This window comes from Platichthys flesus, chromosome 16 (genome assembly GCF_949316205.1).
Source record: "Platichthys flesus chromosome 16, fPlaFle2.1, whole genome shotgun sequence".
NCBI classification, from domain to species: domain Eukaryota; kingdom Metazoa; phylum Chordata; class Actinopteri; order Pleuronectiformes; family Pleuronectidae; genus Platichthys; species Platichthys flesus.
Window position 1 is genome coordinate 5,580,236 of NC_084960.1, and position 15,946 is coordinate 5,596,181.

Below are 15,946 nucleotides of genomic sequence, written 5' to 3' on the forward strand. Positions count from 1 at the left end.
GCTTTTATAATTTGTATCACTTTCTTTTCTGTTATTATGCTTTTCAAAACTGTATATTATTTTACTTATTTTTCTTCTATATGTCATTTTAACAGGTTTTTACTTCTTTACTTTAGATCATTTGTTTTCATTCTTATATTTGTTGTATTAGGCCCCTGCATTTCGTGTATGAATGGTGTAAAATACAGTTTAATATTATGATTACTACTACTACCAATAATAATAATTGTTGTATTATTATTATTTTATGAGCATTTTTGCATTACAGTGATAATAATAAGCAGTAACAAGTGAATTTCGCCAGTGTGTGCTCTATAAAGTTTATCACATCTTATTATACAAATTCCATTTACAAAGCAACATTTTTCACTTCACACTGTCTTTTCTCATATACTACACACCTACAGCTGCCATTATCATAGCTTGGTACAAATCTATACATTCAAGAGAATCAAAGCTATTACAGTCAAAAATAAACTGATACTAGATAATTATTTACCATTTTGGAAAGAATCATGAATTCTACTAATATGTTCACAGATGTACCTACGAAGTACCATCAAAAGTACTATACACTATGGACACCATTAGTCCAAAGGTTACAGTCCGTGAGATTGCAGAATCTAACAATGAAGCTTACAGAACATGAAGGGCAAAGTCCACCCGCCCACGAAACCACAAGGAAGCTATCCATTGTTTAGTTCCTCTTAATCCTGGATCAAGCTGCACCATGAATTCCAAAATATTCTCTGAAGATGTCTAATAATATTTAGTGGTAAGAAACACTAAGTACATAGTGGCATATAGTGGACACAGAAAACACAAAACTATAGATAAAACAACTATCAAACGCATGTTCAGACATTGTTGTTAATGTAGAAATTAGACAATCAAGCCATCAAAAATATAGAAGAGAGCATTTCTGCTAATTTCTGTAAAATCATTGCAATTTTTCACTTCAGTACAACAGTAGAGCAGCACAAACATATGCATTCACGGCTTCTCGGAAACATCCTGTTGCAGATGTAATCAAAAAGTCTTAAATTGTATTTATGTAATATGTCCTTAAAGTTACCTTTATCCAATAAAGGATATTCACATCTTACCAGCAGCTTTATAATTGAATGATTCCACGTTGCCGTTACAGGAGGGAAAAAGATTTGTTGTGTCTAAGTAGCTTCAAGAGAATATTTTCTCCTTGGTTAGTTTGTAACATTGTCGCTATCCATGACTGTTAGGTTGTTGTTGTTCCTGAGAGCGTGCTGTCTTTGTGCTTTCATGCTGTAGGCCCAGGCCCTGTCCACACCCTGGCCCTCAATCCTGCAGGGTTTCCAGTCAGGGAAGGGAAAACGTCCGGCCACAACTAAGGCATCATCAGAAAGCTCAGCCTGCAGCTTCTCCTGCAATAATGAAAGCTGCGAACACGAGAGCACAATAAAAAAACGACTTCAAAAGTAAAACAGTAATCACCTGAAACTATGCATCTGAATTCAATGAAGCTTCATCCGAGTGCTGAAAGATTATTCTTTGATGGTTTTCTATTAGGCTGGTATTTATAAAACGATGCAGGACCATAGTGGTCAAGTTCCTTTTATTGAGTCTTAGCCACCTGGACATTTAGAGATTCAAGTATTTTTTTAATTGTTTTCACCTATGTTATTCCAGTGTTATTAAAACCACTGCAACTCCTTCAACCTGACATAAAGAAAGGTTCCCGTTTTAAGACAGAAAAGGCGTTTCTATAATGTCTGCAGGTGACCAATCATAACTCCTCTCACCTCCCTTTCAACCAGGAAACCTTACATTTTTCTTAATCAGGGAATTTTGCTTTGCTGTATGCTTCACTGAGATAACCTCTTATTCTGGTACTTAGGCAACCGTTCAATGTGTTACTCACCACGCTGGGTGCCAAGAACACAGTGATATTCATGCATTCTGTCAAGTCAACCTGTGAAGAGATACAATGCAGGAGGTAAACATTTGCCATTAGTTTAATTAAGAATCTGTCTTCACATAAATATTATAATCACATTTGAAAAAACACAATGTGTAAGTATTCATGTAACTTGTAAAATGTCATGTTCAGTGGCAGAAACTTATGTGACTATGGGCAGAAAAGGTCTCTGGTTCGTCTCTGGTAAAACTCCACGGAGAAACAACAAAAAGACGAACCTGGATTGATCTGTCCAAAAATCCAAGAGGATTCTCCCTACCCTGTCTAGTGCCCCTGAGCAAGGCACCTTACTCCCCCAACATCTGCTCCCCGTGCGCCGTACATGGCTGCTCACTGCTCTGTGTGTCCTGCACCAGATGGGTTAAAACAGAGGTTAAATTTCCCTACAATTGCATGAGTGTGCCTGTACATGTGTTTGGGACAAATAAATGCATCTTAATCTTAAAGAGAGTTGTCATGTCAATCTTTGCTTTAGATGGAGGGCTGCTGGTTGTGTCAGTCTTGTTATCTTCTACTTCTGGGCATGAGAACATTTCCTCTCAAACTATCATATTTTTGCAATACTTTACAATGTTGTCAAGATCACTTACAGTAATACAGTGAACTGTTGTCATTCAATGGCGGCTTGTTTAACATACAGATTTGAACAGAATTGTTACTAATGCTGCAATTCAAATGAAAAATGTCAAACCTTCCAGAGATCTTCCCGCCGATACGATACATTTTCACGAAGGCCTGCTCTCCATGCATGAAAGCGGGCGAATCGAACAAGCCAAGGGTTGAGCTCATAACCAACAGCAGGAGTGAAACCCTGCCGATGGGCTTCCAAGACCTGAAGTTTTAAAAATGACCACAGTCAAAAACCTATGGTTCACCAGTGCAAGACAAATGGATCTCACACATCCTGATTGTACTCACAATGCGACCGTCACCAGATCCCAAATCCACCAGGCCTCCCTTTCGACCTCTCACCAGTGTCATGACATTATCTACTTGAGCTTTGCTTGCTGGGATGTAGGGAACCTGGAGGCATTTTTGAATGATGCTTGACAAGGTACAATTGGAACAGGTGTCGTAACATTATCAATCATTCAAATTGTTACGAAGATGTTGATCTTACCTGCAGCCTCAGAGGGACTTTTCTAAAACCTGGCTGGACGATTACCACCCACATGGTGTACACAGCCAGCCCAGTGCCAGCAGCTATCTGAGCGATGCCCCATCCTCCAATGGGCCTGGTCCTCAGCTCGTCAAGGACCTCGTCTGGTGCGTCATCATTCATTCCTGTGTGGAACGAGTCGTGTAAGATCTGAGTAAATGTGACAGCAGAGAAAATACTAATACAAACAACAAGGCAGGGCCGGATCCAGGGGTGGAAAATCTGACTGGACCATGACGTGCCCCTGTCCTGTCAGTAGTCTTTAAAAAAAATCACTAAAAGAAACTAACAACAAATATGACAATTTGTTTATATTATTTTGTGAAGAAAACAATGTGCTTGAAAAAAGAAAACTTTTCTAAATATATTCAATGAAACAATGAACGTGCATATTACTGAATCTGGAATTGTGCACAGATGTTGGACATATTGGCCCACAAAATTTAAAATTTCCTACATCCACCACTGCAATAAAGACTATACTAAAACCAGCAGAATCACGGTGAAAGGACATAATGAAACATGAAATACCAATCTACCATATAGGCTCTCTGTATCCACAGATAATATAAAAGCTCCTTGGATACTAACATGGAAACGAAGACAATTTAATGCAAGCGTTTTTAACTCAGCTGTTTGTTTATTATTGAGTCGGTGTAAGTTAGTCAGATATAGTTGGAGCATATTGTAGTTAATGACTGAGAGAGCTCCGTGATCTCTGCAGGAGATTGAGGGTCACCTGGAGTTCTTATCCAGGATCGTCACTGGATCCTAATCTAGTGACAATCTGTGATTAAGAACGTCAACACTGACTCATTACTTCATTTAGAGATTTAACAAACACAAACGCCCGGAAATGACATTGTATTAGCGTATTTATCAGTAGATACCTGCAGGAGTGCTGGCGGACACATTAGCCCGTGGGACCGGTCCGTCTAAGAAATAGTCCGTGAATCCGAGAGCCTGCTTACAGTAGTTCCGGAGATGAAACGCTATTATAAATAATATTTTGGAACACGTCTATTACTGTGCTATCTTGTGCCTGTAATTAATATCTTTAGCTGTTTTATACAGTATTTCCCTTCCTGTTACATGAAGTAAATCTGCTTTGTTTGTGCCTCAACAGGTTAATATAAACGGTTATTCCACAAGAACACAATATTATTTGAAATATTTTATTAGAAATTGAAAATATATGAACATGAAAAAGTATGCATCATCATTTAACTGGGGGCGGGGGGCATCACATGACATAACATAATAGCCATTAGTTCATATTTACACCAACAGTCAATTTAGAGTCTCCAATTCACCTAACACCAGTCTGCATGTGTTTGGACTCTGCTAGGAAGCTGAAGTACCTGCAGAAATCCCACTCAGACACGGGGAGAACTCACAAAGGCAGACGTTCTTGCTGGGAGGCTGGTGACCAATGCACCACCATGTCGGCCCTCACTACGAAACAATGACTAAGTAGTTCCTAAAGATCAAAAACCAACTTGTACAGAGAAAAGCGTAATGTCCTTGGAACAGGAAGTGACCCTGTCAGTCACTGTCTGCATCATCACTGATGATCCCCTTCAGGTTGGTCCAGTCTGTTGCTCGTTTTTGCCCTTTGCGTGTTCCGTTTTCTTCATCACTATCAGAGGCGGAGTTCAGATTGCGCTTATACGTAGAGGACGGAGAGTCGTGTCCTTCCCGCATCAATGAGGCTCCTCTGCGTTTCGGACGACCTGAGAGAAGTGTCCACACAACGGGTTATCGTTAATCAATATTTTCTTATTTAGAATGTGCAATAAAGTGATAAACAATCTAGTGATTAAGTCAATTCAAAACGTATTGAATAACACCATTGCTATTAGTGTTCTGTTCATAATCTGGTACAATAAGATCACAGTATTGTATGCAGTATGTGTGATACATGTATGATTTCCATGAGAGGAACAGGAAACGTCTAAAGTTGTTCATTTAACCAAGGAACAGTATAATAATGCAAATCATATCTTGTATGTCCTACAATTTTCACAAATGCTCATGGTTAATCTGCCTCCACTAACATTTTGCTCAGATTTTTTGATCGTGTGGATTCTAGCTACAGAACTGCATTTATTATTATTAATATTTAGTGTGTGTTTATCCAAAATAAGATTTTCAGTTGGCGACTGTTGATGATTATTTCTAAATTTGGCCAGTGAATTATTGTAAGAAACCTTGCTTTGTTACTTAGTAATACGAAAAGCAGAAAGTGGTAACAAACAAAAAACGGAGACAAATAGTTACCTGGTGTGGGAATGATGTTGCTGATATCAAGCTCAGCTATTTCCTGAGCCTGCTCTCTCTTCTTTTTGACACTTTTGCATTTTTTAATAGATGGTTGTCCTGTGTGAAAACACACACATGTGTTATAACTAGATTTGCTTTCTGGGGACACAAAATCCATCAATACATCTGAAATCTTGCTCGGGAGACCGCAAATAACCATTTATTCACCCGACTTATTAGGCATGAATTTGTGTACTTTTAAAAAGGTGAATTTATATCTAATGACCTTGGACACCAAGATCCTCCAGGTCCTTCTTCAAAACAGCCACCATGGAGCGCACAGAGCTACAGCCATCGAGGAGCTTCTTGTAATTCCGCTTCACACCACAGAGAGCAATGTAGCGCTTGAGCCTCACAACTTGTTTGTGGTCATCCTGCAGGGGTCAGAGGGGTTTAGAAGATAAGACTTAACTCCATATTTTATTCCATAATGACCCAATACACAAAGCTATGTTTCAGTAGTCAATTATATGGTTCAGTTTAGGATTTCTGATAAAGGCACCAGTATAAATTGGGCTCAGCATCGACCCTTAAAAAATCACATCAATAGAGCTCCAGTTACACTACTGCAACCAAAATATTTTTTTGTATCTGCCTGCATTTAAATTCATTTAATTGATGTTATTCCAAATCACATGACCACTGTAAAAGGGATTAAAATTAAAACTATTATTAACAAAATAAACATCATAAAATCCCTTGAAAATACTTATGAATAGAAGCCAGTTATAACATAATTTATAAGATGATGAGGACTTAATGAAAACTCATGGTCTCACCTTTTGTCCGCTGGTCTTTTCATCTTTTTTCACAGTTTTCTTCTTTTTCTTATCCTCTTCTTTTTTTTTCCTCCCAGTTTCCTGATCATCTTCCATAGAGGTGAGTGACGCTGAATCTGAGTCTTCGTTGTTTTCCTTTTTCACTGGGACTTTTTCTTCTGCACAGAAACAGAAAGTCATATCAGCAAAAGAAACTCAAGATACTATGAATGAATAAATATGAAAAAAAAGGTGGGATATGAAAGTATAAAGTTTAAATTCTCACTTTTTTCACTATCATCTGAGGACTCGTTGATCTTCTCACTCGTCTCCGACTTTCTCTCTGTTTCAGTTTCATTCTCTTCATCACTCTCTGGTGTTTTCTTTCCAGGACGTTTACTTCTGCTGCCTTGCTTGTTCTTTGTAGATTTATCTTTCTTTATCCTGATGTCTTTTGGACCTTCACTGTCTCCAGACTCACTCAGGTCCTCTACTGGAGAGTCCTCAACCTTCCTCTTACGTTTACGATTTCCATTTGTCCTCGGCTCAGATTTTTCAACCTCTGGCTCCACATCTTCAGATCCAGATTCCTTGTTTTCTTCCTCTGCACTCCCCTCACTTCCTGTTTTGTGGCTCTTGTTATCCTCAGATTCTGTCATTAATCACAGAAAAGAAGATAAAACATTTCCTGGTTTATAGAGAAGCAACAGAACTCACTATAATTAAAACAATGTCAGACAAACGTTATTACTGGGTTGAAAAAGAAAAGGAAAAATTGTCTGCGTACTCAGTGGGATATCAGCCACTACAATAAGACATTACACAGATACATAAAGGATGAAACAGATGTTCTTCACTCAAGCCTTTTGGAAAACACATGTGAAACTCATATTACAAGGAAAGACTAACATTTATTTTCTTTGTCGGAGATCATTTTAAATATACAGCCTTCAAAAAGGGATCACATTATTTTGGTTTGAGCGTCTTTACACTGGCTTCCAGTATCACTGAGGATGACCTTTAAAATGATTATACTTTGAGGTCTCTTTATGAATCGGAGTCTTGGTTGATTTCCTTTTTCACTGCGACTTTTTCTTCTGCACAGTAACAGAAAGTCGTATCACAAAAAATCTCAATACAAAATGAATGACTGAACATTTAAACGTGTGATCTGGAAGAATAAAGTTTAAATTCTCACTTTTGTCACTATCGTCTGAGGACTCGTTGATCTTGTCACTTGTCTCCGACTCTCTCTCCGTGTCAGTTTCATTCTCTTCATCACTCTGTGCAGTTTTCTTTCCAGGACGTGTACTGCTGCTGCCTTGCTCGTTCTTTGTAGATTTATTTTTCTTTATCCTGATGTCTTTTGGACCTTCACTGTCTGACTCTCCCGACTCACTCAGGTCCTCTACTGGAGAATCCTCAACCTTCTTCTTACGTTTACGATTTCCATTTTTCCTTGGCTCTGATTTTTCAATCTCTGGCTCCGCATCCTCAGATCCAGATTCCTTGTTGTCTTCCTCTGAACTCCCCTCACTTCCTGTTTTGTGGCCCTTGCTATCCTCAGATTCTGTCATTCATCCCACAAAAGAAGACAAAACATTTCCTGGCTTATAAAGAAGCAACTAAACTCACTATAATTCAAACAATGTCAGAGTTATGTAATAACTGGGTTGAATAATTGTCTGTGTAAACAGTGGGATATCATCCATTACAAAAGGGTATAAATTGTGGTTTGGTAAATGCCAACACATACTAGTACTGTGAACTGCACATGTCCTACTGTTAATGATGCTCCAGAATATTGGATATGCCACAGATCATTAGAATTACAGGCATCTAAAAACATTTTCAGGAAAATAACAAATATATCCAAATTACCTGAACTTATCTGACGACGGGATTTCTTTGCCGTGGATTCATCTTCATCTTCTATCCCGCTCTCCTTCTCATCATCATTATTTTCCTTTTCTCTTTTCCTTTTGTTTTGGGGCTTCTTGGTCTCCGGCTCGACATCATTTTCCTCCATCTCCTACAAGAAGGGGGGAAACAGGCTGAAAATGACCCCCCAACATAACTACACTTAAATATTTATAAAGAAGCTGTTTGGGGAGAATTCACATACCTGCATTTTCAAGAGTTCCTCTTGAACCACCTGCTTCATGTAATTTCTGGCTTCTGGACTTAATGATTCGAGTCCCGACAGCACCAGATATCGTTTTTTTAAAATTCCCAATGTCAGTGTGCTGCAATAAGACATTACACAGATTACATCAGGAATGAAACAGATTTTCTTCACTCGAACCTTTTGAAAAAACACACGTGACACTCGTGTGAAACGGAAAGACTGAAATAGATTTTTCTTTGAGATAATTTTAAATATACAGCCTTTTAAAAGGGATCACATTATTCTGGTTTGAGCGTCTTTATACTGGCTTCCAGTATCACTGAGGATGGCCTCCAAATTACTTTGAGGTCTCTTAATGGTACCTCATACATTTCTGATACATTTCCAAAAAACTTTCCCTCAGGTCTTCTAGCACAGGCTTGCTAAATATCACCAAAATGAAACTACAAAAGGTTTTGGGGGAGCAGCTTCGGTAAACAAACTCCCTCCAACGCATCACACAAGCTCCTTCTGTCGATAGTTTTAAGAAACAACTCAAAAACTATTTCTATTATCTTGCTTTTAATCCATTTTATTGTTTTTAAAACACCATTGTCTTTATTTTTATACCTTTTAGTAGTGCAATGCATTTATACTTAGTCTTTGTTTAATTGCTAACAAGTTATTGTAATAAGTGTTAGTTATACTAATAAATGTCCCTTAATAAGAAAAATACAAATGTAGTAACAAGTTTTGAACAACAGCGCAGCATTTAATTGACTTTTAGTTGTCGTCTGTCTCACTGTTCCCCAGCAGGTGTCGTGAAAAACCATAAACACGATGGTGAACACCACTTGGCAGCTGTCACCTCGCACTGAGACGTCACCTTTACACTGGTTTTAGGACACAAACTTAATTTTGCGCCTCGTGTCGCTAAAGTTTGCGGACAAACAAAACAAGCACGCGCCCACAACACCGTCCCAGCGACGTAAACACGGTTTAACTGGACGTTCTCCGACACTTTTACCTCACTCGGATTTAACACAACAGGAGACGCGCCCGTGTTGTTATTGTTGTAACTCAAAGTGCACTGACTCAACACAAACACAAAAAATATTTAAAGCCGCCACCTCAGGTCTGGTTGATCCCGGAGTTGATCGCAAACGAACCTGCGGATTCTTTCCGTCACTTTCTCTGAAACCATCTTGTGTCACCGCTTGTTTCCTTTTTGGCGGCTTCGCGACCACCTGACCTACCCGGAAGCGACGTCACGCCACATCCGGTCACAATGCAAAACAAAGATATTTATATATATTGAGTATTATTTATTCTTTCTAATGTTAATTATTTAAAACTAGTACTAATTTTTTGTAGAAATTAACTGTCTAATTTCTCATTTATCTAAAGGTTTAATCACGTTTTTATTCTACTTGCAACTTTAAAGATTATAAATACAATTTAAAATTTTAAAAGAGATGAAATTTATATTTAGATTCCAATATTTTACCATTAATGAGATTATTTTAATGGCAAGATGCTCTATTAGCTAATTTTTTAATTTTAGAAACTAGGTCTAGATGGTGAATACCCCTTGTACGTTTTGTACCAACTATAAGTAGACGTTAGCAGATATATAATAGTAATCAATAACATTCCACCAGGTTGTTACATATCTCAGAAACTGAAAAGTAATAAAACGACAAATAGCTTTTGTGGTTGAAAAAATATCAAGTTGAATCTACCTTTTAATTTTAGTGCTCTTTCTATTTTTGACTGGATGATTCTACTTTTTCTTAGCACCAAAAACACATTATGGCTGATGTTCTGTCTATCAATAACAAGGGACACTTTGCAATAATAAATGTTGAAATCTATAACAGAGCACAATAGTGTCAAATAACTGAATAATATTTCCAATTATAAGCTGTTTGATTGAATGAAAACGATTTGCTGCATATCTAGTGAGCAGGGTATTACATAATAATAATAATAATGGGTATAGCTTGCTGATGTTTTCAGGAAAACAAGTTGTGTCCATTCCTTGTTATACTTAAGGAAAGGAGGGAAAAATGAGACCACAAAGCTAAAGCAGAATTTCATAAGTCATTTATTCAGAACATTCCCATGACCACTATTGGACGGAAGTTAAAGTAGTGCATATTTTCATGTATTCCAAGGTGATTTTATGAAGGGTCTGAGACACGTATTGATCTCATTCAGAGTTTTTTTCAGAATTCAGAGTGATTAGGTTTACACAAGACACCGGTGACTATTAGAAAGAAAACACTTCTCTCCCTAAGGGAAGGAAAAATACAACCCAATATATTTTTATCTTCACTGTGTGGCCAATTACTTTGAACAAATTCCAGTGGTTTGGTATAAGACATAAAGCGTAAGTGAAAAATCATGGCTCAGAATGAAATGCAGTTTCAAATAAGTGGTCTCTCTTCCTCTTGAAACACAAAACTGAAATGTAAGTTTACCATTTAGTCATTTAGTCTGATGTGCGCTATAGAGTGCATCGTATCATTCCAAAAATGAAACCTCACTTGAGCACAAGTTAACACAAAGATTGCATACAATACAAAAGTTAAATACCAAACAATAAATTAGGTTCATAAATTAATTAATAAAAAACATCTTGAAGCAACAGCTGTAAAAATTTAAATAAAGAAAATTTAGCTGCTCAACAATCTCATTCATGGACATCCTCATGAAAAATGGTTACTCAGTTCATCCAGTGTTAACGTATCTGATCTAAACTTCACCATCCTCTGTTCCAACACTGTCAGCCAGCATCTCAGTCCAACCTATGAAAAGGCAACAGATGCTTCACAACCTGAATGAACTGACAGTGTTTCCTACAAGTCAAACACAGAGGAGGCTGCCAGTGCAAGTCATTAACACCAACATTAACAGTCGGCCTTCTGCTCCAGGGATAAATCCACTGTTGGGGTGGATGTTGGTCTTTGAGGCCCATTCAGTAACTTTCAAGGGGCTCCTTAATAATTGCATGTATTCATTTGTGTGCCAGTTTCGTGTCCCAGGCAATTTTACATAATTCCTATTTAAATAATGCAGACAGTTCATGTAAACAGAAGCATCTTTCATCTCCAAATGACTGTTACCAAATCAGTCATCAACACCCACGTTTCTGCCTAGAGACATTTCAGGAAATAAACAACTACCAAGCTATTGCTATGATCAAGGACCTTTCTTTCATTCTGCTAGCATCTAACAAAAAAAACAAAAAACATACATCAAGTCACTCGCGGTTTCACATTATTAGTCCTTATACACAGTTTGCTGACCGGGCCCTCTTTCGTCATGCATTATATGCCTCCTCACGTGGATCCGTCTTACACGTCTTTCACCTCCCACAGCCCCCTCTTCCTCTGACTGGCCAGCTGCCAGCGATGAACCTGAGCCTCTTGAATCTAAGAGGTGTAAGCCTCCATTCTCATAGATTAAGATATTGAGGGTTTCTTCAAAGATTCGAGCTTCAGGAAACTCCACCTGAAAAGAAGACAAAAGTGGTCAAGTTTTGTGGCTAGAAGCTAATCTTTGCATGCCTACCTCTAAGTGAGAAATGTTTTAATAAGCAAGCGTGATCTTTGGGTTCGAATTCATTACCTTTGGCCAGAGCCAGGTTGGTTGTTTCCCTGTCTCATAATCATTGTGATAAGCTAATTTAAGCTAAAAGGCTAGGGTTAGTTAGTTATATACTGCACTATGCATAATTTGATGCTTACTTTGGTCTGCTTCTTCTCAGTAGCATAGACAATAGATGTGCAGCATACTTCAGCAATCTTGCGGCCTTCACCATAGAACGACCAACAGCAGATTTCATCCCCGAGCACATCTTTGACGAACAGGACCCGGCCGTTAAATCGTAGCACGAGTTTGTCAAACAGTTCAATGTTCTTCAGCAGGTTATCATCAGAGTTGCTGGTGACAGGGGGAGACAACAAGCACATCAAACTCTGAAAAAATACACCAAGAGGATTTCCCGTGGCAGAATGTGACTTGCTATATTGTTTTTCACATTGTCTGTGTACATTCAGCCAGCCTTTATTTTTACCTGGTGTATGAGTATTTGTTGTTTCCTCTGTTGTTCTGCAATTTTACTACCGGCTGTAGAGAGAAGAATCAGAAATTATTTGGATTATTCTGCATTAATTTAGGATTTGACAGCTACTAGGATAATACACACTTAATTGTCAGTGATCCATTGGATTTGGGTAAAGGCGACTAACCTTTCTACAAGTAGCAATCATCCTCTGTTCCTCTTTGGCTGAAGTGATCATGGGGATGCGGCACACACTTTCAAAGACATCCTTCTGCTTCTGAAGGTAAACAAAGAAAGAACATTCACATAAGCATGAGTTTAAAATGTTTTCCTAACTTATAAGATGACCGATTAATTGGATGAAAATACTCAAATAATAATTAAGAAAAAAAGGTGTAAGAGAAAAATGTATCTATTTACCTGCATGGCGCTAACACAGTGCTGTACGAGTCCCTGGACCCGATAGTACTGGGCCTCCTTCAGAATCTCATCCAGCTCTTTGTGATCCTCGGGGAGTGGTACTGAACCGTCTCGCAGGAAGTTCAACACAAGCCCAAAATGTCGGCCACACCTGTCCAAAATGACCCAACCTGGGACCGCAGGGGGGAAATATTTAAAATGTTTGCATTTTTCAATATTCTTTCCCCCCTTTTCTAGTAGATCAATGGTGTGTGAGACAGATGTGGTTCTGTCTGAGCACCCTCAGTTAATGTCATTATTATTGAATCTCAAGGCAACATTATATCCACACTAATTTAAGTTGGTTTTGGACAATAGCACAAAACTGAATGAGACACACAGTGTGAGACTAAAGTTCATATAATTTGACAGAATGTTTTACATCTGAATGAAATGCAATGTTTCACTAAAGACACTGATGTCAAACTAGCGCTGTAATTTTACCTAGAAACAATTTTAAAGTCAAAAGCCCCTGACCAAGCTGTTATATTAGAAACATTAGTTTGAAATTCTGATATCAGTGACACAGCTTTCAAGACATTCATTCAACAGAAACAACAGTGTTGAGCAGCCAGCCAGATCCACCTACCTTCAGAGTCAATGTTAACCTCCGTCCCTCCGTTGCATATGCTCCGCAGCAGACTGTCTTCCTTGCTTAACGTCTGGACAGTTGTATAATGCAGCGAGCCACCCACATTTAACTTGACATACTTGCTCCCCAGCAGCCCCCGACTTCTGTGCTCGTCCGTGCTGTGGCAGGCAGGCTGGGCAACATCAAACTGGGCCGAGTCGGCAGCATGACTGCCAACTGAGGCCTCAGCAGACATGGAGCTGAGGAGTCACTTCGCGACTGCAATGAGATACACAATCCCTCATTAACCCAGATTATGAAGAACATGGTGGTTTGTTTATAACTTGAACAGACAAAGAACTGTTCTGATTATTTATATTCACACACACGAGATATACAACATAAATATCTCCATTGCTGGAAGCTGGAGCAAGGTACCTAAGAAAATGGAATCATGAATGATATTGGTGGAAGTAAGCACTCCGTTGTGTGTCCATTGTAAAAATGAATAGCATAAAAAATGGGTAATGAACATATTATCGGGATAAACATTTTCATATCAGTTGTATCGATCTTCATCACGATAAATGTCACATTATAATTTCTTTTAAGTTTAAAGGCTTCTGCTCCTGAGGGAAGTTTGTGGATTTAAACTCTTCTTTATGAGCAAAACATAACAAACAACCTCCTCACTGTGCACAATGCATAAACATTATATTGCTTTACAATGGACTTGTATTATATTTCTAATGTCAAAACTTGCGATCAAATAACCAACAATGTTTTACTGCCAAATCTACATGTATATATACAATATATGTTATAGCTATAAGTATAAAGACAAACAGTATTTTATGTGCACTTTGTCTGGCACATTTTCGCTCTGGTGTTTAGGATTTAAAGCCAGTATTAGTTTGTCATCTTGTATGGCTTATATCCTTCTAGTGTTTTAATGGCAGGTGCAATATTCAACTCAAATGTATTCTGCATTATCATTCTGGGTCTTACACCATATGTCCTTGTGTCTCGTAGTTAGTTGCACAATGTTCTGTTCTGCAGATGCAGCAGCACTTTGGCCAGAGACACATTTCCCCACGGGGACAATAGAGTGGATCTGGCCTGATAATTGAGACCCAGTACGGGCTGTTAACGATGAATGAAGCCCTGGATCAGCTTCTAAGGAAACTACAGAACGAATGACAACACGAAGCTCACTACGTTGTTCCCCTTGCGTGCAAAGTGCGTCAGCGGCGAGCTCTTCCTTCCCACCCTGATGTGACCGAGATACAGGAAGCATTCGTTTCCCGAAAGGCTCACAACTCGTAACACAATATTATTTATATGTTGTACAATAAATAATGTACAACAACTCATGCCGCAGTGGCCTCGCGTGCTTCAACCGCCTCGCGTCCATTTCCTGCGATGACAGGCGAACGCACCAGTGGCACAGAAAGCCAAGTAAAGTCAAGTAAACACGAGAGCTAGCTTGATTCGAACCGTACTCACCACACTGAACATCCAAGAGGAGCTGCGGATTCGAGCCGGTCCGAGCTGAGACAAATCAAGTCAGCGGCCAATGCGAGGAAACGTAAAAAAGTTTACGACCCAGCCGCCGTTTGACAGCTCATTTTAATCGCAGCTGAAATCAAAGTGGCTAACAACAGCTAGTCCGCTTCGCCTCGCTTCAGGCCGACGACGCCCGTTCGTCCCCTGTCACCACTCGGGCGGGGAATCAGAAAAGCGGCCGTGGAGATAACACGCAAGGTACAAAATCCGCCGATTCCATTGTTTGACACACGGGTTAATAACAGATGCTAACGTGAGAAGCTAACTGGGTCAATCGGAAACGAAACCGGAGCGTCTACTTCCGCTGCTGTCTTCTTCTACCTTCTTCCAAGTTGTGTTTGCAAGTGCGTTGCCCCTCGGTGGCCACAGCCTGGAACTGCATCACTACGTTTACATTCGTGTGTTTACTGCCTATTAAACAAATAAATAACGCTCCCCTCAAAGTTTAATTATTTATATATTTTTGTGTTTTCCCCATATTTGTATTCACCAGTGTCAAGTTTACGTTTACTGTCACTCTGAGCAGTAATCCCACCACTGTGAGATGACGTGCAAATGTTTAATCTTTCAAGGCTTAGTTTGTCTTAGGTTTTGTCTGTTATGTCTATTTTTGTTGTGTTGAGTTACTTGCTTGAGCTGCTCCCCCCGCGACCCGACCCCGGATAAGCGGATGACGATGAGTGAGTGAGTTACTTGCCTTTCTATATTTGCACATGGAGATGGGGGACAAATGCAATTTCGTTCTGCTAAAGTTCACTTTGATTATCACACGAATAAACCATTAAAAAAACCTGCGCCAAATTCATCATCCTCGTTAAAGATAAGAATAATGATGAATTATGACTGGAAACTCTTATATACACACTGATGTATCGGCACAGATGTTTATCTCTGTACACACAAACATATATTGACTGTTTAATAACAACAGGAACATCAATGCTGGTTATTACTGTATTATTATGGGAAATTAGAAAGTTT

At 38.9% G+C, this 15,946-nt stretch overlaps 3 protein-coding genes across 4 annotated transcripts; all 3 read right to left on the reverse strand.

The window, feature by feature from the left end:
* Positions 1–306: 306 nt before the first annotated feature.
* Positions 307–4,043, reverse strand: antkmt (adenine nucleotide translocase lysine methyltransferase). The gene is made up of 6 exons (XM_062408943.1): positions 4,004–4,043; positions 3,075–3,238; positions 2,873–2,977; positions 2,646–2,786; positions 1,898–1,948; positions 307–1,415 (listed from the first exon to the last, which is right to left on the reverse strand). Exons 2-6 carry the CDS (start codon positions 3,234–3,236, stop codon positions 1,203–1,205), a joined length of 672 nt encoding a protein of 223 aa, XP_062264927.1. The 5' UTR covers positions 3,237–3,238; positions 4,004–4,043; the 3' UTR covers positions 307–1,202.
* A 229-nt stretch (positions 4,044–4,272) lies between these two features.
* hirip3 (HIRA interacting protein 3) lies at positions 4,273–9,570 on the reverse strand. 2 transcript variants are annotated; one of them, XM_062409022.1, is made up of 9 exons: positions 9,470–9,570; positions 8,319–8,439; positions 8,075–8,225; positions 7,392–7,763; positions 6,480–6,845; positions 6,215–6,372; positions 5,662–5,809; positions 5,394–5,492; positions 4,273–4,846 (listed from the first exon to the last, which is right to left on the reverse strand). In XM_062409022.1, the coding sequence occupies exons 1-9, from the start codon at positions 9,502–9,504 to the stop codon at positions 4,659–4,661; spliced, it is 1,638 nt and encodes a 545-aa protein (XP_062265006.1). In that variant the 5' UTR covers positions 9,505–9,570; the 3' UTR covers positions 4,273–4,658. The 2 variants fall into 2 exon arrangements, with proteins under 2 accessions (XP_062265006.1, XP_062265005.1); XM_062409021.1 differs by having other exon boundaries at positions 9,431–9,552.
* Positions 9,571–10,389: 819 nt separating this feature from the next.
* kctd13 (potassium channel tetramerization domain containing 13) lies at positions 10,390–15,280 on the reverse strand. The gene is made up of 7 exons (XM_062408538.1): positions 14,906–15,280; positions 13,418–13,678; positions 12,790–12,959; positions 12,557–12,646; positions 12,382–12,434; positions 12,053–12,248; positions 10,390–11,816 (listed from the first exon to the last, which is right to left on the reverse strand). The coding sequence occupies exons 2-7, from the start codon at positions 13,653–13,655 to the stop codon at positions 11,586–11,588; spliced, it is 978 nt and encodes a 325-aa protein (XP_062264522.1). The 5' UTR covers positions 13,656–13,678; positions 14,906–15,280; the 3' UTR covers positions 10,390–11,585.
* Between the last annotated feature and the right edge of the window lie 666 nt (positions 15,281–15,946).

Bases quoted from the DNA above. Each gene is read 5' to 3' on its own strand.
- antkmt (XM_062408943.1), bottom strand. From the start codon at position 3,236: ATGAATGATGACGCACCAGACGAGGTCCTTGACGAGCTGAGGACCAGG. The intron at 2,787-2,872 runs GTGAGTACAATC...TTAAAACTTCAG, and splicing joins GATCTGGTGACGGTCGCATT to GTCTTGGAAGCCCATCGGCA. The intron at 1,949-2,645 runs GTTTGACATTTT...ATCTCTTCACAG, and splicing joins GGCGGGAAGATCTCTGGAAG to GTTGACTTGACAGAATGCAT.
- hirip3 (XM_062409021.1), bottom strand. From the start codon at position 9,504: ATGGTTTCAGAGAAAGTGACGGAAAGAATCCGCAGGTTCGTTTGCGAT. The intron at 6,846-7,391 runs GTGAGAATTTAA...GATTAATGACAG, and splicing joins CTCAGACGATAGTGACAAAA to AATCTGAGGATAACAAGAGC. The intron at 5,810-6,214 runs GTGAGACCATGA...TGACCCCTGCAG, and splicing joins AAAAGACCAGCGGACAAAAG to GATGACCACAAACAAGTTGT.
- kctd13 (XM_062408538.1), bottom strand. From the start codon at position 13,655: ATGTCTGCTGAGGCCTCAGTTGGCAGTCATGCTGCCGACTCGGCCCAG. The intron at 12,249-12,381 runs GTAAAAATAAAG...CCCTGTCACCAG, and splicing joins AACAAATACTCATACACCAG to CAACTCTGATGATAACCTGC. The intron at 11,817-12,052 runs GTAAGCATCAAA...TCTTCTTTTCAG, and splicing joins CTGAGAAGAAGCAGACCAAA to GTGGAGTTTCCTGAAGCTCG.